Below are 23977 nucleotides of genomic sequence, written 5' to 3' on the forward strand. Positions count from 1 at the left end.
GCATGAACTGCATGAAAGAAAGTAAAAGAAAGCAGTGGAAGCTAGACCTGTGAAAGCTAGGTTAGGATCAGATTGTGAAAGGCTTCGAATGCCATGCCAGAGAAGAACCTCATTCTGGGTAGATATTTTGAGCGCTATCTCTACAGGGGACCCAATAATAAGCATGACAAATTCTGACGTTTTTATGTAAGTTATGATTCCGTACTAATCTCTTCACATACATTATCTCATTAACGCCTCACAGGAACTCCAGGAACAATGTACTCTCTCCCTTTTACGGATGTGAAATTGAGGCTCAGCCAGATTAAGTTTGCCGGTGTCAGACAGATACTGCTGGAGCTGAGACGTGGACTGGGGTCCCTCAGCTTCTAACACATGTTCTGTTTACCACTATGACATTTTGCCATTTAAAACAAAAAAAGGTTTATTTATTTATTTTAGAGAGAGGGCACGCGATAGGGTGAGTGTGCATGGGTGGCGGGGGAGGAGCAGGGGTAGAGGATTGTCAAGGAGATTTCCATCTGAGTGCAGAGCCCAGCTTGCCGCTCCATCCCAGGAGCCATGAGATCACAACCGGAGCTGAAATCAAGAGTCGGAAGTTTAATGACTGAGCCATCCAGGCACCCCTGTATATTGTCATTTTTAAAATCAGATCATCTAATGGGTTCTTCATTCTCTGTCAAGAATATCACTATAGGAAAAAAGACATTTTCAAAGTTCTGAAAGTACTGCCTGTGGGTGTGTAATCACATTAAGGAATATAATGACTACCAAACCTGACCTGTACTGCTCTCTAATTTGACACCAGTGCTGGAAGGGAAATTGAAGAGTTGAATGATATTTTATGTACATGCCTCTTGACATCAGTACATGCTCATGGCAGATGTTTTTGTTTTCATGTTCAATGTTTAACCTTATTGGCCCTATGTAAATCTTAAATCGGGGAAGGCCTGTTCCTAGGGACATTTTCAGATGCTTAAAGCAATGATATTTTACCTAGCTAAAATATGTTTCTTCTCAGCAGGTTTTCTTACTTATAAAAGACCATGACTACTGATGAGGGTGCCAAGAACAATGGAGAAAACCCAGCAGCAGCTGTGGCTGAACGTGGAGAGGATATCACCTCTAAAAAAGATAGAGGAGTATTGAAGGTGAGGTTACAAGGATGGGGTTACATGAGGTTACATGCAGGGAAATTTGCTATCTGGAAGGATTACATATAAAAACCTTTGTTTCTTTTGGCTGGAGGTAGAGGTGACTAATGTTTATTGGGATTTACTAAGTGTTAAACACTGCAGTCAAGTTCATCTGCATGATCCGAGGTTTATTTTTATTTATTTATTTATTTATTTATTTTAAAAGATTTTATTTATTTATTTGACAGACAGAGATTACAAGTAGGCAGAGAGGCAGTCAGAGAGAGGAGGAAGCAGGCTCCCTGCTGAGCAGAGAGCCTGATGCGGCTCGATCCCAGGACCCTGGGATCATGACCAGAGCTGAAGGCAGAGGCTTTAACCCACTGAGCAACCCAGGCGCCCCCAAGGTTTATTTTTTATCCCAGATTATAGAGGATGAAACCGAGGCCTAGCTGGGTAAATAAAGGCAGGTCTGGGATCCAGATCCAAGTTCTGTGTGACTCTAAAAGTCTGTGTCTCCCAGTTCTCAAGAGTGTACACAAAGGTTATTATTTTAACATAGTATTTAAGTGTATTAAAGCTAGCTGGTGACAATTCAATTTGAGACGTATTAGAGGAAAATGAAAAGCTGACTTGCAGAGTTCAAAGGGTTTGTTTTTACATACAGATTATTGTTTTGTACAGTGAAGATATTTTTTGAGGTTTCATCAGAGAATATATCTTTTGAATTAGCTTTCCTCGTTAAAACACACTGTATATTTTTTACTCTGTAATTAACCATTTCTACATGTGTGTTTTTGTATCTCACAATAGTCTTGTGAGACAATGAGCACATCTTGACCCTTCCATTTATGGAAGGTGTATATTGGTATTCCATGTAAGTAAATAAAGCAGAGCTGAGAGAGATTAAATGATTTTAATCGTATTAAGTCATTATTTCTCCTACACTGTTGTTACTCATGCAAGTTTTGTATAATTTTTTTCTTGCTGAACTCTAATATTACCACTAAGTTGAGTTTTAATATCTCCTTGTGTCAGCAGCAGCAAATGAGAATTTCTTAGTTTGTTTTGTCTAATCCCGCTTATATGAAAGCTTTTTTTCTGTGCCTGGATCTTCTAAATATACATGTTTTACTGTTAGCTTGCTATATGCCAAGGTAAATTTCAGAGTGTTTCAACTCTAGAATGAGGGACTTTATGCCCTGTATTTATATTCTGCTCTCTTTCAGAGGGCCTCTCAACCCATAACTATATGAATCACTTTTCCCAAACTCCAGGATACTTCTGGAGACAGTAGGTATTTTGCAGGCTGTCCTCAGCATCTGCCTGCTCTATGAGAGTCCTTCTCTTTCATTTTTCAGTGTACCTGTACAAAGAACATAGTCCCCAGTCTGCCTTCAGCCCTGCTTTGTTCCAGGGAGTAAATCTGCTAAGATTTTTAGGCTTGTAAGAAATATTTTGAGATTGTAAGCCCTTTAAATCATATCATTTATTCCTATCTACAGCCTTGGGTTTCACTGTGGGGCTTTTGGTTAAGATTAAATAGGTCTACTAACTGTGTGACCTAGGGCAATTTAGTTAACCTCTGTGGTTTGAAATTTCCTCATTTGTAATATTGGAACACTACTATCTACTTCATACACTTATTGGGATTATATAAAGCATTTGGCACAGTGACTCATCTGTAGTAATCTCCATATATGTGGAGATTATATTATATATATACATATAAATATATATTATATATACATATATACATGTTATACAGACATGCACATATGCATACATATATACATTTTCAGTATGTGTATGTTTTATTTTGTTTTTTTTTTTTTTAAAGACCAAGGCACATCTGGGAAATCAGTGACTAGCTCAGGAGGATAAAATTACATTGTGGAGCTTACATTTTTAAAATGAATCTAGACTAGATTTTATCCTTAAAGTATCTCCTTAAGGTAATTCTTCACATCTTCCCATTTCTCCCAATCTAGAGTCCCTAGCAACTAATATTCTACTCTCTGGTTTTGTGAGATCAGCTTTTTTAGATTCCATATATTAGTGAGATCCTACAGGATTTGTCTTTCTCTATTACTTAGCATAATGCTCTCAAGTCCATCCCTGTTGTCACAGATGGCAAGATTTTATTCTTTTTTATCACTAAATTAACATTTTACTGTGTATGTATATACCCCATTTTCTTTATCCATTCATCTATCTGTGGACATTTAGGTTGTTTACGTAGCTTAGGCATTGTGAATAATGCTACACTGAACATGGAGGTACATATATCTTTTTGATCTAGTGTTTTCCTTTCCCTCAAATAAATACTCAGAAGTGGAATTGCTGGATTATATGGTAGTTCTGTTTTTAATTTTTTGAGGAATCTGCACACTGTTTTCCACAGTGGCTACACCGGTTTACATTCCCACCAACAGTACATGAGTGTTCCCTTTTCTCCACAACCTTGCCAACACTTATTATTTCTTGTCTTTTTGATCATAGCCATTCGAACAGGTGAGGTGGTATCCTGCAGGTTTGATTTGCATTTCTGTGCTTGTTTCATTTCTTTTTCAGTTCTTTCCTTGCTAGGAGTGTATAGAAACACAACTGATTTCTGTGTGTTGGTTTTGTATCCTTCCACTTGCCTGAACTCATTGATCCATTCTAACAGGTGTTTGGTGGAGTTGCGGTCATGATTCTTTTCCTTTAAAGAATGTCTGGACTTTTGAACTAAGAAAGTTGTAGAATATAAATTTACAGTGTTTATGTGGTATTCTGAGAATGGCCCTGGGAGGACACATCTTAAGGAATTTCGGAGTGGATAATTGAATTCTTTTATAAAAATTCAGACTCTTCCCCTAAAATGACATATCTTGGACATGAGCTACCAACGCCTGTTACCTAAAAAAATGATTAATTTAGCATAGGTGATTGATGGAATGAATTATACCACCACATGCTTGGATTCTCTTTTCTTTTCCCAGAACTGATCAACTGCATTAGTGGTCTGCTCTGCCAAGAACAAAATAAATACACTGAATTTTATGACAGCTAACTGTTTTTCAGCCTGGAGCTTTTTTGACATTTGTTTTACTAGAAAACAGGTTGTTCAGTATCATAACAAACTATGCAGTGATACTGTTTTTTTTACACGTTAAATAGTCCTTACAAAAGAGGAAGTATAACCTGTTCTATCAGGAAATTGAGCTTTTTGAAATTAAACCAAACTAGTGGAATCTAGTCAAAAGGTAATGTTTTTAGCAAAGGAGGGAAGTAAATAAAATCCCACTGTTGTAATTTTGCTTTGGACTTCTTTTTGAATGGTTTTGAAAGTCCACTAATCTTTTTGATCTCATTTAATTTGTGTATGAACTAGCTCTGTGTTTTGAGAGACTTGAGCATGAAGCAGGATCTGTTGGTTATATTATTACGTTATTTTGAGGGAATAATTAAATATAGCAATAAAGATTGAGAGTAGTACAGGACAGTTTTCTAACAGTGGGGGTTATTGAGAGAACTGGGAGGGAAGCCTTTAGAAAGGGCATAATTGTCTGTAAACCTGCCTGGGTAATGTGGAATGGATTGTGTGATATTTCTATTCTCCGATTATAATGAAATCAGCTCCTTTTTCTTAATGTTTGTCTTTTCTAGATTGTCAAAAGAGTGGGAAATAGTGAGGAAACACCAATGATTGGAGACAAAGTTTATGTCCATTACAAAGGGAAGTTGTCAAATGGAAAGAAGTTTGATTCCAGTCATGATAGAAATGAACCATTTGTCTTTAGTCTTGGCAAAGGTAAGAGGGTATTTTTGAGTTGTGTTTTGCTTGGATTTATTGCCATTTATAACATAGAGGAGCTAGTCAATTCTGTCTAGGAGCTAGTGGATTTTTAGAGGGTCCATAATGTCAGAATTGTTTTCTTAATACTACTAAGATGTTGTTTATCTTTTTGCTGTATTGACACTTGCACGGAAGACACACAAGCTGCAGTGGTAGAGGCAGCCAGGGCCCCGGCACAGGTCTAGGCGCAACACCGAGCTCTGCCAGTAATCATTTATGCCTCGCTGCCCTCATTCACTGTGTAAATAAGAAAAAAAAGGGAAGCCAGTTTCACTTAATGTGCTTGATGAAGTGTAAGAAATACTAATTTTATTAAATCCTAATCCTTGAGTTTCACATTGTTTCGCTGCTTTGTAGCAGATAGGAAGCACACATTGAGTGCTCCTGCAGATCCAAGTGTAGTGGTTATCTCATGGAGAAGCACTTGTGCACTTAACTTGAGTACATTTTTTCAGAAAGCACCATTTTTATTTGAAAGGGCAAACTTGTTATTTAGACTTGATTATTTAGTATTTGGGAGATACTTTCTTAAAAATGAATGAAGTAAGCCTATCGAAAACTATTGAGTTTTCAAATAAAAATTACGGTTTTGGGAAATGTGTATCTGCCACTCTGACCTTGGCAGCTTTCCAAAACTTAAGAGTTCTGATGAAATCAGTGGGTTTTAACGAATGAGATTTTCAAAACATTATATAAGGAAATGTGCTAACATTTGGAAGATCTGCGTAACTCAGTGAACCAGTATTTTCCCAGTACTAGATGTTACAAGATCATGCCTGACTAAAAGATCCATTCATTGTGCAAGCCAGACCAGTGGATTTTAATGTAATATGATATGAAAAGTTCATTGATATGCTTTCACATTCCATACTACAGCTCACCGTTATGAAACTACCACTAGTCCAGCTTTGATGTCATATCAGATGGTTATATTCATAATTACCTTGAAAGGCTATTAAAGTACTGTTGCCTTTTCCAACTATTTATCTTTTGGGGTTTGGATTTCTTCCATACACTTAAACCAGAATTGCAACAGGTGAATGCAAAAGTAGGTATGAGAGGGGCGCCTGGGTGGCTCAGTGGGTTAAAGCCTCTGCCTTCAGCTCAGGTCATGATCCCAGGGTCCTGGGATCAAGCCCCACATTGGGCTCTCTGCTCAGCAGGGAGCCTGCTTCCCTTCCTCTCTCTCTGCCTACTTGTGATCTCTGTCTGTCAAATAAATAAAATCTTAAAAAAAAAGTAGGTATGAGAATCTGGTTGTCTTTTATTAAGGTAGACACATTTTACACTTATAAGTTTGTAAAAACAGTGCCATCCTCACTAATAATTTTTTAAAAATATAGTTACTTTTCATAAAAATAACTTGTGTTAACATATAATGAGGTTACTACTATTTTTCAGTGAGTTGGTAAATAATTATTTTCTTTAAATTTCAATACGGTAAATATCAATAAATAATTAGAAGTTCCTTCATGTCCTCAATTTTCAAGATTTAAAGAGGGTCCTGAGGAAACAGTGTTAAGAACCACTATTTTCGGGTCTTAAATGTGGTTTATACTAATTATTTTCAAATGCTTTTAAATATCTTCAGTTAATTTCAATTGTTTGTTTGTTTTGTTTTGTTTTGTTTTTTAGTCTTGTAAGGAGAATAGTAGCCCATACATCAAATTGAACTTTATGGGCCATGTGGCTTGTTGAAAGTTAGTGGCTGAATTACCAATGTTTTTTTATTCTTATCTGCTACAGATATAACTGCTACAGATATAACGGACTTCTAGTTGGTTTCCAGATTAAGTGTGAGAGAAAAGGAGTAATCCCCCTATCTATCACTGTGGCTCTGTGTTATCATCCCTTTCTTCTTTTTTTAAAGATTATTTATTTATTTATTTGACAGAGATCACAAGTAGGCAGAGAGGCACGCAGAGAGAAAGAGGAAGGGAAGCAGGCTCCCTGCTGAGCAGAGAGTCAGATGCTGGGCTCCATCCCAGGACCCTTGGATCATGACCTGAGCTGCAGGCAGAGGCTTTAACCCACTGAGCCACCCGGGTGCTCTTCTTCTTCTGATTGTACCATTTTAGATGAACTGTTAATTAAGCATGGATCTGAGAAAGGAAACAGCAAACAGGAATTATGGAGTAAACTTTTTTTTTTTTTTTAAAGATTTTATTCATTTATTTGACAGAGATCTTAAGCAGGCAGAGAGGCAGGCGGGAGTGGGGGGAAGTAGGCTCCCTGCCAAGCAGAGAGCCCGATGCGGTGCCCGATCCCAGGACTCTGAGATCACGACCCTAGCCAAAGGTGGAGGCTCAACCCACTGAGCCATCCAGGCACCCCTGGAGTTAAACTCTTTCTGCCCCTCTTACACTCTCCCTTCCCTGGTACTCATAGGCATAGGTCATGGTGACTTCTGCTTCCTGTCCAATTGTATTCTCTCCAAGCCCTGGTGTTGGCTAGGCCACTGCTCCCTTCTCCTTTGGGTCTTGAGTGAGTTAGTAGTCATGTGAGAATGTGAGATTAATCTTGTGTTTCAGTATGATATCAGTCAAAATGAAATACACATTCCCTTTCTTGATAAAGCAGATAATGATTGACAGTTAAATTAGAATTTGTCTCTTTTTTTGTTGATTTAGGGATGTGAACTTTCAGGGCCACCAGCATGGCTGTGCCATCATATTTAATTGAGATGACCTCAGAGTAAATGGCCTCATCAGACATCTTAGACATCTTTCTTCCCACTGCCCTGTCCCCCAAATTCTTACTCTACCCTTTGAATTTCCTGGAGTTAAGATAACATACCTTCTCTCAGCAGCTATCTTTGCAAGTAGACTTAAGAATTGCTAAGAAAAAAAATATTGCTAGGAACTTACGCTACTATCTTCTCTACCCACATTTTCTTGATAAACTACCCTATGATGAATGAGTCTTTTATGTTTCCTAGAATTTGGAGCTGAGATAAAATAGTCGACTTCCAGTTAACTTGGTACTTACGGCACGCCTCTCTAGAGACACTGGTTTCATGGGGAGAGGAGCATCCACCTGGGTGTTCAGAAGCCAGGGCTCCTGTTGTCACTCTTTCTGTGTCATTTTTTTTTTTAACAGACTTTTTTTTTTTTGACAGAAAGATCCTAAGTAGGCAGAGAGGGCAGACAGAGGGAGGGGGGAAGCAGACTCCCTGCTGAGCAGTGAGCCCAATGCGGGGCTCAATTCCAGGACCCTGAGATCATGACCTGAGCTGAAGGTAGAGGCTTAACCCAGTAAATTCAGGCGCCCCTTTCCTGTGTCATTTCAACACGAGTAAGCTACCTAACCTTCCCTGAAGGTAGAGGCTTAACCCAGTAAATTCAGGCGCCCCTTTCCTGTGTCATTTCAACACGAGTAAGCTACCTAACCTTCCCTCCTCCTCTAAAAAGGAGACCTCTGTGGAAAAGCTTGAAGATTAATCCTGGCTATGATTTCATTCTTGGACCTTCTATAAAGAGTATGGCAAGGTACTTTGTAAAAAAAACTGTGTAAAAGACTAAAAACCAAAACAATGGCAGAAACTTTAGAGGCCTCTGTTAGATGATAATTAGAAATATGAGAAAAGAGCAATATACTTCTGGTAAATCTTCTGTAGCAGAATGTGTTCAGTTGACTGTAAAGCAAGAAACATTGGTTAGACAGTTTATACTTTTATACCTATATGTTATGGCAGTAGCTACTTCACCAAAATGAAGAAAAATAACATAAATGGACAGTAGCATAAATACTCTATATTGAGCTCTCTTGATTCCTTAAAATTCACCTCTCCCAAGGGAATAAATAGAAATATTTCAGTGGAAAGTCACACTGATTTGGGGATTCTGTTGTGATTTCAGTATTTAAAATAGAATTATGGGGTGCCTGGGTGGCTCAGTCGTTAAGCGTCTGCCTTCGGCCCAGGTCAAGATCCCAGGGTCCTGGGATTGAGGCCCACATCAGGCTCCCTGCTCTGTGGGAAGCCTGCCTCTCCTTCTCCCATGTCCCCTGCTTATGTTCTCAATCTCTCTCTCTCTCTCTCTCTCTCTCTCTCTCTGAGTCTCTCTGTCAAATAAATAAATTTAAAAATAATAATTAAAAAAAAAGAATTAGGAGTGCTTGTTTGTAAAATATTGCCATAAAAATACACATACCATTTATGTACATTTATACATCCACATATATTTGAGCTTTACCTACAGGTTGGGTGTCTGTGTCTATTGCTCTTCCTGTGCCATCTTTTAAACCCTGTTCCTCACTTCTCCATTTGTAAAGTCATGATAATGATAATATATACTGTTATACACTGAAGAGTAAGTAAGACATTGCACACCATTGTTTAGCACACAGTAAGCACTCACATGTTTGTTACTGTTGTTACAGTGTTAGGATTATTGGCTTCCTAGTGGAATGGCAGTAACTATGCTACAGCAGTTTGGGTCCTAACTCTGTTTGCTCTGCCTGCATACAGACTTTGTGAAATAATGCTTATCCATCTGTTTTAGCCCCAGGAAGTCTGGAAAGACAAAAACTGAATCAATCTAAGACAACTGATTATTACTACTTCAAAATATGTTACACAAATTAGAATGAAGAGATGGTGGTTTCCCTCATTGGGTTTTCTTTCTTTTCTTTTTTCCTTTTTTTAAAAGATTTTATTTATTTACTTGACAGAGAGTACAAGCAGGGGGAACGGCAGGGAGAGGGAGAAGCAGGCTCACTGCTGAGCAAAGAGCCCGGCGTGGGGCCCAATCCCAGAACCCAGGGATCATGACCTGAGCCAAGGGCAGACACTTAACTGAGCCACCCAAGCTCTCTGCATATTGGGTTTTCTTAACTAAATCATACATGTTCTGAATTCCTAGAACTGTGTTCATAACTCATTTAAAAAGAAGTTGAAATAAGGACTCAACATTTTCCAATATACTTCCATAGTAGAAGTTCTGGTTTTTCCCCCTCCCTCCCTCCAACAAGTATATTTTCACTAAAATTGGGAAGGGATCGATTTGGGAAATGAAAGAATTATATCTTTTAGTTCTTTGAAGTAAATCCAGGCATGCTTAGGTTTTGCCCATCCCCACCTACCCTTATCTAGATCTAGTGATTTCTTATGGCGAGCTGCTTCAGTGAAGTTATTTTTGATGTTCTTGGTATGTAACAAACATGGCTGGGAATTATGAAGTGAAAACTCCTGTTATATTCTTCCCCCAGATCTGAGAAGAGAAACAAAGAAACCAATCATTTTGGATTCTTCACATACCTATACTTCTCTCTTACTATTGAGATTAAATTATAATGAAGTAATATCAGCAGTCTGCCTATAACATTAATATAGTCTTCTCTGCTGTGTGATGATCCATGATCACTAGTAAAACCAACTGTTAATTTTGTCAGTCATTAGTATATTAGAGTAAGAGGGAGAAAGTCTATGTTGAAAGACTAATAGCTAATACTAAAGGGAAATGGGGAATTGTTTAATGGGTAGAGTTTTAACATTGCAAGATGACAAAGTTGTAGAGACTGGTTGTACAACAGTGAATATACTTAACAGTACTGACCTGCCCACTTAAAAAGGGTTGTGATGGTAAATTTGTATGTGTATGTGATGGAAATTTTGCATTGTGTTTTACCACAATTAAAAAAAATTTTTTTTTTTAAGATTTTATTTATTTGACAGAGATCACAAGTAGGCAGAGAGGCAGGCAGAGACAGAGAGAGGAGGAAGCAGGCTCCCTGCTGAGCAGAGAGCCTGATGTGGGGCTCGATCCCAGAACCCTGGGATCATGACCCAAGCTGAAGGCAGAGGCTTTAACCCACTGAGCCACCCAGGCGCCCCTTAAAAATGTTTTAAATAAATAAAGAAAAATGTTAGAATGTTCTAAAGTGGTCACTATAGTTTTTATTGTGGATGAAAGTATTCCATGATTAAATTAAAATGTTACATTTTTTAATGTATTATATGATTTTTAAGTTTTTTCTTTATTTTATAGATCTGTTTATTTAAATTCCAGTATAATTAACATACAGTGTTACATTGGTATCAGGTTACAATATAGTGATTCAACAATTCTGTACATTCAGAACTCGTCATAAGTATACTCTTTAATCTTCACCTATTTTACCCATACCCCCAACCACCTTCCTTCTGGTAACTACCATTTCTCTATATTCAAGATTCTGGTTTTTGTTTGTCTGTTTGTCTGTCTTTTTTCTTTGTTCATTTGTTTTATTTCTTAAATTTCACATATGACTGAAATCATACAGTATTTTTCTTTCTCTGACTGATTTCTTTTTTCTTTTTTTTTCTTAAAGATTTTATTTATTTATTTGACAGATAGTGATCACAAGTAGGCAGAGAGGCAGGCAGGGAGAGAGAGGAGGAGGAAGCAGGCTCCCTGCTGAGCAGAGAGCCCAGTGCGGGGCTCAATCCCAGGATCCCGAGATCATGACTTGAGCCAAAGGCAGAGGCTTTAACCCACTGAGCCACCCAGGCGCCCAGTGACTTCTTTCTTTTTTTACAGAGGGGGAGAAACGGGGATGGGACAGGGAGAGAGAGAATCTTAAGCCAGCTCCACACCCAGTGCAGAGCCCAACGTAGGGCTTGATCCCACAACCCTAAGATTATGACCTGAGCCAAAATCAAGAGACAGACACTTAGATTGAGCCGCCCCAGTGCCCTGCTGACATTTATTTCCCTTAGCATTATACCGTCTAGACCCATCCATATTGTTGCAAATGCGAAGATTTCGTTCTTTTTTTATGGCTGAGTAATATTCCATCATGTGTATGTGTATAGATCTATCTTTATCTACATGTTTATCCGTTCATCTATTGATGGACACTTGGGTTGCTTCCATTAAAATGTATTAATATGATTTTTAATAGACTTTAGTCTTAGAGCACTCTTAGGTTCATAGTAAAATTGAGCAGAAGTTACAGAGTTCTGATACATGCCCCATGCTCACACATGCACAGCATCCCCTCCCCTCCTTAACAGCATACCCCACCAGAGCAGTACACTTACTGACATTGATGAACCTACATTGAACCTATATAATTTTATGGGCTTTTTTTTTTTTTAAAGATTTTATTTATTTGACAGAGAGCACAAGCAGGGGTTGTGGCAGGGAGAGGGAGAAGCAGGCTTCCCAATGAGCAGGGAACCTGATGTGGGGCTTGATCCCAGGACCCCGGTATCGTGACCTGAGCCGAAGGCAGACACTTAACCAGCTGAGTCACCCAGGTGCCCCAATTTTATGAGTTTTCTTGTTTGTTTTTAGAGAGGGGAGTGGGGGGTCAGAGAGAGAGAGCAAGAATCCAAAGCTGGCTGCACCCCTAGCACAGAGCCTGATGAAGCCTGACAAGGGGCTCAGTCTCACAACCCTGAGATCATGACATGAGCCGAAACCATGAGTCGGACACTTAACTTACTTGAGCCATCCAGGTGCCCCCAAATTTTGTATTTTAAAATGTATTCCTTTGCAGAAGGAAGAAAAAAGTACAGTTCATTGCTTTTATACTGGGCTGTTTATATACTTTTAAACTTTTCCAGTTGCCTACAGTTAGGTATATATGGAAAGCATTTGAACTTAGGGATAGCTACATTATACATTTGTTTAAATTTGTATTTTTACTTCAGATAGTGTCAGAAATAGGACTCCTGAAATTGATAAATTGTTTGAGCTAATGGAAGTCCAGGTCAAGTGTTAGAACAAAATCCATATTCTTGGTGTATTATACCTATTATTATGATCCTAAAGCTCAAAAGAGCCTAAAGATTAAAAATCTTACAAATGGGGGCGCCCAGGTGGCTCAGTTGGTTAAGCAGCTGCCTTCAGCTTGGGTCATGATTCCAGGGTCCTGGGATCGAGCCCCACATCGGGCTCCCTGCTCGGCAGAGAGCCTGCTTCTCTCTCTCCCCACCTCTGACGCTCTGCTTACTTGTGCTCTCTAACTCTGTCAAATAAATAAAATATTAAGAAAAAAAAAAATCTTACAAATGTTTAATTCTGCTTCTAAGAATTCAACCTGAATAGAAAGTATGGTAGAAGCTTGCTTAACAAACTCCAGACTATGCTCTCCATTCTGTTTGCAAATATGTTGAATAGTTCTGCTGTGTTCTTACTCTGTGGTATGGTTCTACACTCTGCTTCAGCCAGTTCAAGTGGGCCTTGTCAATGCCCTCCAGCCACAGACCACTGGGGACACAGAGGTTATAAAACAAGTTGGGTTTATTACTCATTGTAGGGAGGGAAAATGCATATGGGAAATTGTGGGGTATTTTAGTAGGAGTGTTCAAAAGGATTTATTATGGAATTTGAGCTTGTATTAGGTGATTTGGGGAAGGGTTTAAGGAAGAGGGTCTTTGTTCTGGATGGGATATTGTTAGGATGTGGGCTGAGTCTTTGGGTATCTTAGTAAGTCTTATCTAGGGGGAAGGCTGAGTAGACAGAGACTAAAAGCTACACCTGCTGGAGAAGCAGCAGTCACCCCTGTCAGCCAGGAGAGGGGGATGTTTGGTATTTGGTAGGTTGCAAAATGACCTTATTTTTTGTCCAGACAAAATTTTGAAGTGTTTTTGTTTTGTCTCACTTTTTCATGGTCTCGGAGTGACCTTGTCTGATGTTGATGTTTTGTGAGATTGTTTATGTCCAACAGGAAAATAGCATGGCCTAGCTTCCCCCCAGCCTGCTTCAGACATCATTAAGGCCTAGCTGTCAGTGTCAAGCAGTTTCCACATGTTAGGGGCTGATTTTTCTTCCTCTTAGTAAGAATCAGTTGAAATATGTTTAACTCTATTGTGCTTTTTGTAATTATAGAATTTAATTAGATCATATATAAAATACTTCATGTTTTACATAAAACAATTCGTGTAGAAAGAAAGGATTATTTCAATGAAAACTTGAACATTTTTGGAAAGACTAAGATGAATTGCTAAAATCTTTTTTTTTTTACATTTTTACTTATTATTTATTTGACAGACAGAAATCACAAGTAGGCAGAGAGAGAGAGAGAGAGGTGGAAGCAGGCTCCCTGCTGACCAGAGAGCCTGATGTGGAGTTCGATCCCAGGTCCCTGGGATTATGACCTGAGCCGAAGGCAGAGGCTTTATTCCACTGAGCCACCCAGGAGCCCCGCTGAAAGCATTTTTTAAATTGCTATTGAATTAGAGGTGGATAAAAGACAAAAACAAGTAGGCCATTTAGACCACATTTTTACCAGAATTTTACTGATTGCTTTACAAGTATCTCCTGGTTCTCAGTCCACTTTAAAGAAACCTACATTATAAATTGAAATGATATATCATAATTATGATGTATACAGTAAAGATGATGTGAAACTTTTTATCACCAAAGCCACACCTACAGACAAGGAGTTGACTTTGTTACAAAGATTAGTGAATTAACATACTTTGATATGTTTTAATTTAAAATAAATGTTTGAGACATGTATATGTTCTTTTTTTGATTCCTCACTCAAAGAAACATTTTAAATTAACCTACCAACTATAGTTCCGATTTTCAGGTAACAGGCCTTTACTATGCTAAAAAAAAAAAAAAAAAAAGCTACATTAAGATTTAGGTGTAGAATTGTTCATTGAAATTTAAAATGATAGAGGCGCCTGGGTGGCTCAGTGGGTTAAGCCCCTGCCTTTGGCTCGGGTCATGATTCCAGGGTCCTGGGATTGAGCCCCACATTGGGCTCTCTGCTCAGCAGGGAGCCTGCCTCCCTCACCTTTCTCTCTGCCTGCCTCTCTGCCTACTTGTGATCTCTGTCAAATAAATAAAAACAAAAACCTTAAAAAAAATGAAAAATTAAAAATAAAAAATAAAATTTAAAATAAGAAAAAAGAACCTTTTTATTGATGGAGGTGATGAAATCATAATCAAAAGGTGAAATAGTATATAGTTATTAAAAGTCATTTTTCAGATACTATCTTTTAATAAGAAAAATGCTCATACAATATGAAATGTAAAGAGTAAATCACAAAATCAAATAAACTATAACCAGAATTTTAAGAATGAATATGTAAAAATTTTAAATGCAAACAAAGTGTACATTTATAATTTGGAAGAAAATGAACCAGGAAATTGACAGTTTACCCCAAATACTGGGATTTCAAAGGTTTTAAATTTTATTTTCTGTGCTCCTCTATACTTTCCAGGTATTCTATGATAAGTAGAATACCTTTTTTTAATCAGGGGAAGTACATTTCTTTTTAAAAAGTTTTTATTTGAATTCTAATATAGTTAACATAGTGTGATATTAGTTTCAGATATACAATTTAGTGATTCAGTATTTCAATACAATATTGGGTACTTATCACAAGGGGAAATACTATGGGTTGTTGTTGGCTTTATTTATTTATTTATTTATTTATTTATTTATTTTTAAGGATTTTATTTATTTATTTGACAGAGATCACAAGTAGGCAGAGTCAGGCAGAGAGAGAGGAGGAAGCAGGCTCCCTGCTGAGCTGAGAGCCCGATGTGGGACTCGATCCCAGGATCCTGGGATCATGACCCGAGCCAAAGGCAGAGGCTTTAACCCACTGAGCCACCCAGGTGCCCCTAATTGTTGTTGGTTTTTTTTTTTAAAGATTTTATTTATTTATTTGACAGAGAGAAAGATCACAAGTAGGCAGAGGGGGGTGGGATGCAGACTGCAGGCTCCCTGCTGAGCAGAGAACCGGATGTGGGGCTCTATTCCAGGACCTTGAGATTATGACCTGAGCAAGGCAGAGGCTTAACCCACTGAGCCACCCAGGCGCTCCTGGTTGTTGTTGGTTTTTTTTTTTTCTTTTAAGATTTTATTTATTTAGCAGGGCCCCTGGGTGGCTCAGTCATTGTCTGCCTCCAGCTTGGGTCATGATCCCAGAGTCCTGGGATCGTGCCCCACATTGGGCTCCCTGCTCAGCAGGAGGCCTGCTTCTCCCTCTCCCACTCTCCCTGCTTGTGTTCCCTATCTCACCATGTCTCCCTCTGGCAAATAATAAATAGAAAAGATTTTATTTATTATTTGAGAGACAGATTGAGAAAATGAGTGGGAGGAGGGACAGAGGGAGAAGCAGACTCCCTGTGGAGCAGGGCGCCTGATGCAGGACTCAATCCCAGGACCCTGGGATCATGACCTAAGCCAAAGGCAGACGCTTAACTGACTGAGCCACCCAGGAGTCCAAAAGGAAATAGTTTGGAGGGGGGAGGGAGGGGAATACTTTTTAAGAAGAGTCCCTGGATTGGCAATTTTAGAAATATAGACCTCTGTTCATACCCGTGTGGCTTTTTCCTCAGTGTGTTTCATTCAGTAATGGGAGCTCACTGTAAGAGAAGCTTTATGTTCCCAAATGAGAAAAAAAGCAAAGGCATGGGTATGATTTTTTTTTTTTTTTTTTTTTTTTAAGCTTGAGGCTTCTATGGATTTAACTGACAGGCTAATGTTTCTGACTTCTAAGGCCTAGTGTAGACCTTATCTGTGAATTAAACTTTGGCTGATTGCTCTAATCCCCACCCAAAAGCAAAAGCCCCTTGTTTGTAGTCTGTTAGTGTTTACTATTCTTTGTTTAAAATAAAAACAATATGTGTCTTTCTCTTCCACTAGCCATACTACATTGCATGGTCCTTAGAAGGAAAAAGGGAATGACCACCTTTGTATTAATAGCTATACCTTTGTTCCTTGGTAATTGGCTAAATGTCTTGAACAAATGTACGGTAGTAACCCCCACAATATGAAGATTTCCTGAAGGAGTATGTCTTAAAGTATGAGAGTTAGTTAATAGTGGGAAAAAAAAAATGTTCTTGAGAGCCCTCTCTAAAACCTAGCAATCTTTGAGGAGAATCAGTGACAGGAAAGCCAACCTATCAATGGCAGGCTTTACATTTTGTCTGAAAATTCTGGACTGTTTTCATAGTAGAACCATGTATGAGCATATAAATTGATGTAGCTATTTTGGAAGGGCATTTGGGCAATATGTCTATCAAATAAAAAATGCACGTCAACATTGCATTTCTAGGAATTTAACCTCCAGATTTACTTGCACAAGCTAGACAATCCTATATGGACAGATATCCTTATTTACAATATTGTTGTTAATATGTTTCTCAATACAAGAGTGACTGGAACATTATCCTGCCATTTAGAAAGAGGTAGATCTATTTGTATTGATGATGATGATGATGATGATGTTGATGGCGGCTGTCCTTTTATTATTTATTATTATTATTATTTTTTAAAGATTTTATTTATTTATTTGACAGAGATCACAAGTAGTCAGAGAGAGAGAGAGGAAAAGAAGCAGGCTTCCTGCTGAGCAGAGAGCCCAATGCAGGGCTCAATCCCAGGATCCTGGGATCATGACCTGAGCCGAAGGCAGAGGCTTTAACCCACTGAGCCACCCAGGCGCCCCTATTTATTATTTTTATAAGTAGGCTCTACACCAAGCACAGGCTTGAACTCACAACCCCAAGATCAAGAGTTGCATGCTCTACCAACTGAGCCAGACTTCCCCAGTATGATTGCTGTTCTTTTTATCTAGTAATTCTTACAATATGGAAGGCACATTCTTACTATATGGAAGGCACTATTATTATCTACCTTTTGCAGATGAGAAACTGAGGCACAGTGGTTAAATAATTTGCCCATCACCCGTAAGGGGCGGACCTGGTATTTGAATCCATATAGTTTGAGGTTAAAACAGGCTGTACTTTAAAAAAAAAAAAAAACAGGCTGTACTTTTACCCTCTAAAATGTACTTTCTTCTTTCTACACATGGGGAAAGATCAAGATATATATTATTGAGGGGGTGGGGCAGAGAGAATACCAAGCAGGCTCCATACCCAGAGTGGAGCCCAGCTCAGGGCTCCATCTCACAACTCTGAGATCATGACCTGAGCCAAAACCAAGAGTAAGTTGCCCAACTGACTAAGCCACACAGGTGCCCCAAGATGTATATTAAATGAAAAGCCAAACTGAATGTATAGTCTGCTGTCATTTTGTTTCTTAAATCTTTTGAGAAGTGACAGCACACACCGGAAGGATATAAAAAGAACAATAGTGGCTTCTTACATGGAAAGAATGGATACCCTTTCACTTTATATCTTTCTCTCTTGTGTGTGCTTTAATATGTTATATATAACTTAGAAATTTTTAACTAAAACAAGTGTCTGATCTTTTGAAAGATTGTAATACTTAAGCTGTAGTCATAGTCATGAATGTTTAATCCATCTCTACTTACCTACGCAAGTATAGAGTTCCCCTTATTCTAATATCCTGTCATCCACTCTCACTTCAGGATAATAGCTTTCTTCAAAATTTACTTCCACTGGATTCATTGTTTACCTGAATTTGCTATCCTTAAGTTTTTGATTGACGTTGTACCTTATTTTCCTATTTTATTCCTTTAACTCACCTACGTTTTTTATTGTTTTCCAAAGGATTTGAGACTGCTTATTGTAAGATATAATTACAATCATATAAGCCAGGGGCATGTAGGTAGCTCAGTCAGTTAAACGTCTGCCTTTGGCTCAGGTCATGATCTCAGGGACCTGGGATGGAGCCTGCTTCTCCCTCTCCCTCTGCCTTCCACTCTCCCTACTTGTGTGCTCACATGCTCACTCGCTCGCTTGCTCTCTCTCTCTCTCAAATAAAACAAATAAAAAACCCAATTATATAAGTTAATATAGTTCTACAGTTGAGCAGTAAAATCAACTTCTGTTTCCTGGAAGGGGAGAAGAAATTCTGAGTTCAGTAGTTCTTGTGATTTAACAAAAGAACACATAATCATATATTTTTTTTAATTCTTTTTTTCTTTTTCTAAATTTTGAGAAGACATCTTTCATGGGCCCTTTTATGCAATTTATACTTCTCCAGTTGTTTGGTGTTTTTGTTTATCCAACTAAATTATAAACTTCCTTAGGACAAATTCCATTTTATTCCAAACTATTTTTGTTCTATCTATACCTAGAAAAATGCCCTTATTATAGTTGAAATTATAAATTAAGCAACAACTACAACCCAGCCACATTTCAAAGATTATGTTATTGCCCCTTTTCAAAGATACAGTCTTTGAGCAATTTAGAAATTGATCCTACTTTTATTCTTCTCAGGAGGGAATCTACTCTGATCACCCTCAAAAATCACAATTTATTTCTTAGTGGGTAAATGTTACCAGGTTCTTTTATAGCCCCTATTTACTGAGTGTGTAATGTAAGGAGGATAGGAAATTTGTTTGAACTTGTGTTTTTGATGGTTAAATATTTTTAAATAGGGCCTGTAGCTTTCAACCACATTTTTCTTTCTCTTAGGCCAAGTTATCAAGGCATGGGACATTGGGGTGGCTACCATGAAGAAAGGAGAGATCTGCCATTTACTCTGCAAACCAGAGTATGCATATGGATCGGCTGGCAGTCTTCCTAAAATTCCCTCGAATGCAACTCTCTTTTTTGAGGTAAGTACGTGTGCTATGTTGCCTTGTTAGCATCTGTTCTACTATAGTGCTGGCACTGAAGCAACAGGCAGTGGAACAAGTAGCTAGGCTTGCCACTGAGAATCAGATCCAACTTATTTATTTTGGAGCTTGGCTTCTTGAATTGTTTCCCACAAACCCAAGGGGTGTGTGCCAGTGCTTTCTTAGAAACGTGTTTCTGGCACAGAAAGATCGTATCCAAATAAACAAAAGACACCAGGCTTAAGAAATAAAGGTTCTGGTCAGTGGCGTGAGTATAACCTACTTGAAATTGCCCAGAAGATAGGTTGGAAAAGGGGAGGTAAGTGTTGAAGTGTACCCAAACCAAATTGTAAGGTATTCTCCTATTATACAGGTTTACTCTTTGTCACAGATCTCACTCCTTCATTAGAAGTGGTAGGTGGTAATAATCTTATTTACCCTGTGTTGACTTTTATATATTTGTCCAAATCTGATTTAAAAAATTAAGGGAGGAAATGCCTGAAACATCATAACTAGGTAAAAAACACCTTTAGTTGATCATAGGCCTGATTCATAAGATTTATTTTTACATTGAAAAAGGGAATTCCATGAATCTGGGGTGGAAAGGTGGTGGCCTTTAGAGTCAGACAAAACAGTTCTGGGCCAGCACCTTGTAGTTCTGGCTTTTTGCCCACAAGGCAGCTTTCCTAGTATTTCCTGTCTGTCTTTGCACTGCAGCCCCACAGGATGTAGTCCTAGACATTGTCATTACGTGAAGGCTCTTTCCAGGTATTGAAAGTGCAGTGTTCCTTTTTCCCTACTTTTCCAATAACTGAGATGCATAGATAAATATAAAAGAGTTTTATTTTGTAAAATGAAAGGAGAATTGGTTGCCCTTGTCTTTAAGTATGTTCTGTTGGCTCTGTTTGGTCTTTTCTCAGCCAGATCCTTTTTTTCCTTTCTAGATTGAGCTTCTTGATTTCAAAGGAGAGGATTTATTTGAAGATGGAGGCATTATCCGAAGAATCAAACGGAAGGGAGAAGGATATTCAAACCCAAATGAAGGAGCAACAGTAGAAAGTAAGTGTTGCTGTGACAACAATACTTAGTCCTTAAAAGCTGGGTTCAATTTATGGGGATAAAATGAAGATTTCTTTCTAAAAATAGGTTTATAGTAATAAATATAGCCCAAGAATAGTTTCAAATTGAACATTTATTAAATAGTGAATTTATTTGGTAAATATTCATTCCAGCATGTCCATGCCAGGTCCTGTACCAGCTTCTGTAGACCCAGAAAGTGAATAAAAGGTAATCCCATCCATCAAGTCCAAATCTATGGACTCCTTCATGTGCCAGCAACTAAGTTAGCTGCCTTACATATTTATTTATTCATTTATTTCTCCCAGTAACATTATGAGATAAGATTTATTATCCCCAGGTAAGAAAAGTAAGTTGAGGGAAGTTACATAAATTGCCCAAGGTTACAGAGTTTCTAAACAGAGCAGTTAGATTGTAGTGCACTTCAGAACTGTCAAACCCATTTCACTGGCTTTTCTCAAGATGAAAAAGTTCATCTTATATCAAAATTGGATAAAATTGTTCATTCTATTCTAGGAGACCTTGGTTCAAGTTCTCCTTTGCCATTTATTGGATGACTTAAAGCTATTCCATTTTTTATTTGCTAAGTTGGGAGTAAGGATACTACTGAGGACTGGCATACTGATCACTCCTCCTTCCCTCCTAGAGTACGTTCGACATACCGTCATATACCCCATTTGTTATCATGTACCCTATACTATAATCAGTGCTTGCCCCTTTGCCCAGTATCCAGCTTGAGCACCAGAATCTATCTTCATTTTTTTAGTTCCAGCATCACCTACAGTGCTCTCCACTGTAGGTATAAGGTAGATGCTCTCTACATGGACAGATGTTTGAAAGATGCCATTCGCTGGGCTGAAGTACTTTCAAAAAGTTGTGAGAAGACATGGAAAAATACTTCCACTAAGAAAACACTCAAAGCACTAAAATAGGATGGCAAATGAACTATGATAAAAGTTTTATATAAAATTTTTATTTTATTTAAAATATTTTATTTAAAATAAAGAGTTCATTTGGAACAGTAAACTAGAATGGTTGATCTTCTTATCTTTACCATTGTTTATACTATTTGAGACCCATGTTTCATTTCTCAGAGTCTGGAAAATTAGTTCAGATTGAGTTATACCAATAGTAATACTGTACTATTATAGTTGAAATGTTTAGGTGACTATTATCATGGTAACTTTTGGAAAAAATGAAGAGGATCTCACATGTTGGAGAAATAGCTAGACCAGGAGTCAGAGATAGGATTCTGGCTTCAGCTGACTCTAACTAGCCCTTGCCTCTCTGAGTGTTAGCTTCCTTCCTTTCTAATGACACAGGGGTAGACATCTTGATTTGTAAGGTCCTACTAGCACTGAACATTCCATGACAGAATTCTAGGAAAGTTACAGGGATGATAGAAAATTACCTTGAGAGGCGCCTGGGTGGCTCAGTGAGTTAAGCTGCTGCCTTCGGCTTGGGTCATGATCTCAGGGTCTGGGATTGAGCCCCACATCAGGCTCTCTGCTCAGCAGGGAGCCTGCTTCCTCCTCTCTCTCTGCTTGCCTCTCTGCCTGCTTGTCATCTCTCTCTGTCAAATAAATAAATAAAATCTTTAAAAATAAATAAATAAATACATACATAAATAAAAAGAAAATTACCTTTAGCAAATGCACAAAAGGTTATCTATAAATATATTTTAATTTTTTATTATGAAAATTTTCAGACATATACAACAATAGAGATTTTTCCCCGTATGATATAGTAACTCCCCAAATTCAACAATTTATAATGAATATTTTTAAACTGGAGGTTTTTGGCAAAATAAAAGGAAAATTTTTCCTGATTATTGACAATGCCACAAAGCCACCACTGCAGAGTTAACTTTGGGGCAGGCTAAATTCAATCAGATCTTGCTTTTAGTAGTATTTTCAGTGGGAGTCTTTATTTTTAGCTTTCCATTTTAAAATAATTTTCAACTTACAGACAAACTGTGAAACTAGTACAGAGAATATCTCCTATATGCTTCACCCAGCTTCCCCTAATGTTCACATCTTCCCTTGCCACGGTACATCTATCAAAGTCAGGAAATTAACCTTGATGCAATACTATTAACTGTTCTGCAGATCTTATGTGAATTTCATCAGTTCTCACACCGATGTCCTTTTTCTGGTCCATGGTCAGATTCAGGATCCACCATTATTATTGTATTTAGTCCCTCTAATAGTAGCCTCTCCAGTGTGTGACAGTTGGTAAGTCTTTCTGTGATTTTCATGACTTTAACACTTTTGAAGACAACTGGCTGATATAGAATATACTTCAGTTTGGGTTTGTCTGATTAGATTGAAGTTACACATTGTTTTGAAAAATACCATATAGGTGATGTTGTGCCCTTCTCAGTTCTTCATTATCAGGGGGTACATGTTAGTGATGATACTAACTTAGGTCCCTTGGTTAAAGTGGGGTCTGCCATGTTTCTTCTTTGTAAAGTTCCTATTTTTGCCTTACTAAGTATCTCACTGGCAGAGAACTACTAGGAGACCATGCGGAGATTTTTTATATCATATCTTCACGTGCTGATTTTAACGTCCATGAATAATTTTTGTATGCAGCAGTTATTACTGTAGTACTTTCCCAGTGGTAATTTTTCTACTTCCATTGTTCTTCTAGAGTTTAATTGGAACTCTGCTATAAGGAAGAGCTGCCTCTCCTCCCCTGTTTATTCAGTTATTTTCAATAGTGTGGACTCATGGGAACTTATTTTATTCTGTAGGTTATTATTCATTGCTATTCTTATTTGTTGCTCAAATTGTCCCAGGTTTGGCCATTAGAAGATTCTTTTCAATGTACCTTGATTTTTAAGCACTTTCTTTTTTTTTTTTTTTTTTCTTTTCTTTTCTTTTTTTTTTTTTTTTTAAGATTTTATTTATAAGGTGCCTGGATGGTTCAGATGGTTAAGTCTCTGCCTTCAGCTGAGGTCACAATCTTAGGGTCCTGGGATTGAGCCCCATGTCAGGCTTCCTGCTCAACAGGGAGTCTGCTTCTCCATCCCCCTCTGCCTCTCCCCTGCTTGTTTTCTCTCTCTCAAGTAAATAAATAAAATCTTTTTAAAAAGCAATTTTACTTAATTGTTTTAGAGAGAACAAACAGAGGGAGAGAATCCCAAGCCGACTCTATGCTAAATGCAGAGCCCGACCCAGGGCTCAGTCTCATGACCCCAAGACCGTGACCCTAGCTGAAAACAACAGTTGGACGCTTAACCAGCTGAGCCACCCAGGTGCCCTAGTATTTCCTTACTTTTGGTACAAGATGCTCTAGGCTCATTTTGTAACTTCCTTGCCCCAGGGCTGGAATTAGCGGATTCGCTGAGGAGCTCTGATTTATTAGAGAAGGGTATTTAGAAACCAAGATCCAGGTGCTAGGTATACTCACACTATGGAATGTTACTGCTTCTAGAACCTCTTAAGCAGACAGAGCTAGGAAATGTATGTGCCTCAATAT

At 38.2% G+C, this 23977-nt stretch overlaps 1 protein-coding gene and 1 long non-coding RNA gene across 15 annotated transcripts in view; one reads left to right on the forward strand and one right to left on the reverse strand.

Annotated features, from left to right (window-relative positions):
* Positions 1–23977, forward strand: part of FKBP5 (FKBP prolyl isomerase 5) — a 117083-nt gene that overhangs the window by 60366 nt on the left and 32740 nt on the right. For 7 of the 14 annotated variants that reach the window (XM_082732382.1, XM_082732395.1, XM_082732392.1 and 4 more), the window contains 4 exons: positions 1025–1151; positions 4788–4932; positions 19275–19417; positions 20362–20476. In XM_082732382.1, coding sequence (XP_082588508.1) covers positions 1047–1151; positions 4788–4932; positions 19275–19417; positions 20362–20476 — 508 coding nt within the window. In that variant the 5' untranslated portion in view covers positions 1025–1046. Of the gene's footprint in view, positions 1–1021; positions 1152–4787; positions 4933–19274; positions 19418–20361; positions 20477–23977 lie in introns of all 14 variants that reach the window. The other 7 variants (XM_082732388.1, XM_082732390.1, XM_082732387.1 and 4 more) reach the window with 1 other exon arrangement.
* Positions 399–22096, reverse strand: LOC309865722. Its single transcript, XR_014312246.1, has 2 exons — positions 21906–22096; positions 399–579 (listed from the first exon to the last, which is right to left on the reverse strand). It is a non-coding gene; the product is annotated as an uncharacterized lncRNA (long non-coding RNA).

This window comes from Mustela nivalis (assembly GCF_964662115.1).
Source record: "Mustela nivalis genome assembly, chromosome: 5".
NCBI lineage: Eukaryota > Metazoa > Chordata > Mammalia > Carnivora > Mustelidae > Mustela > Mustela nivalis.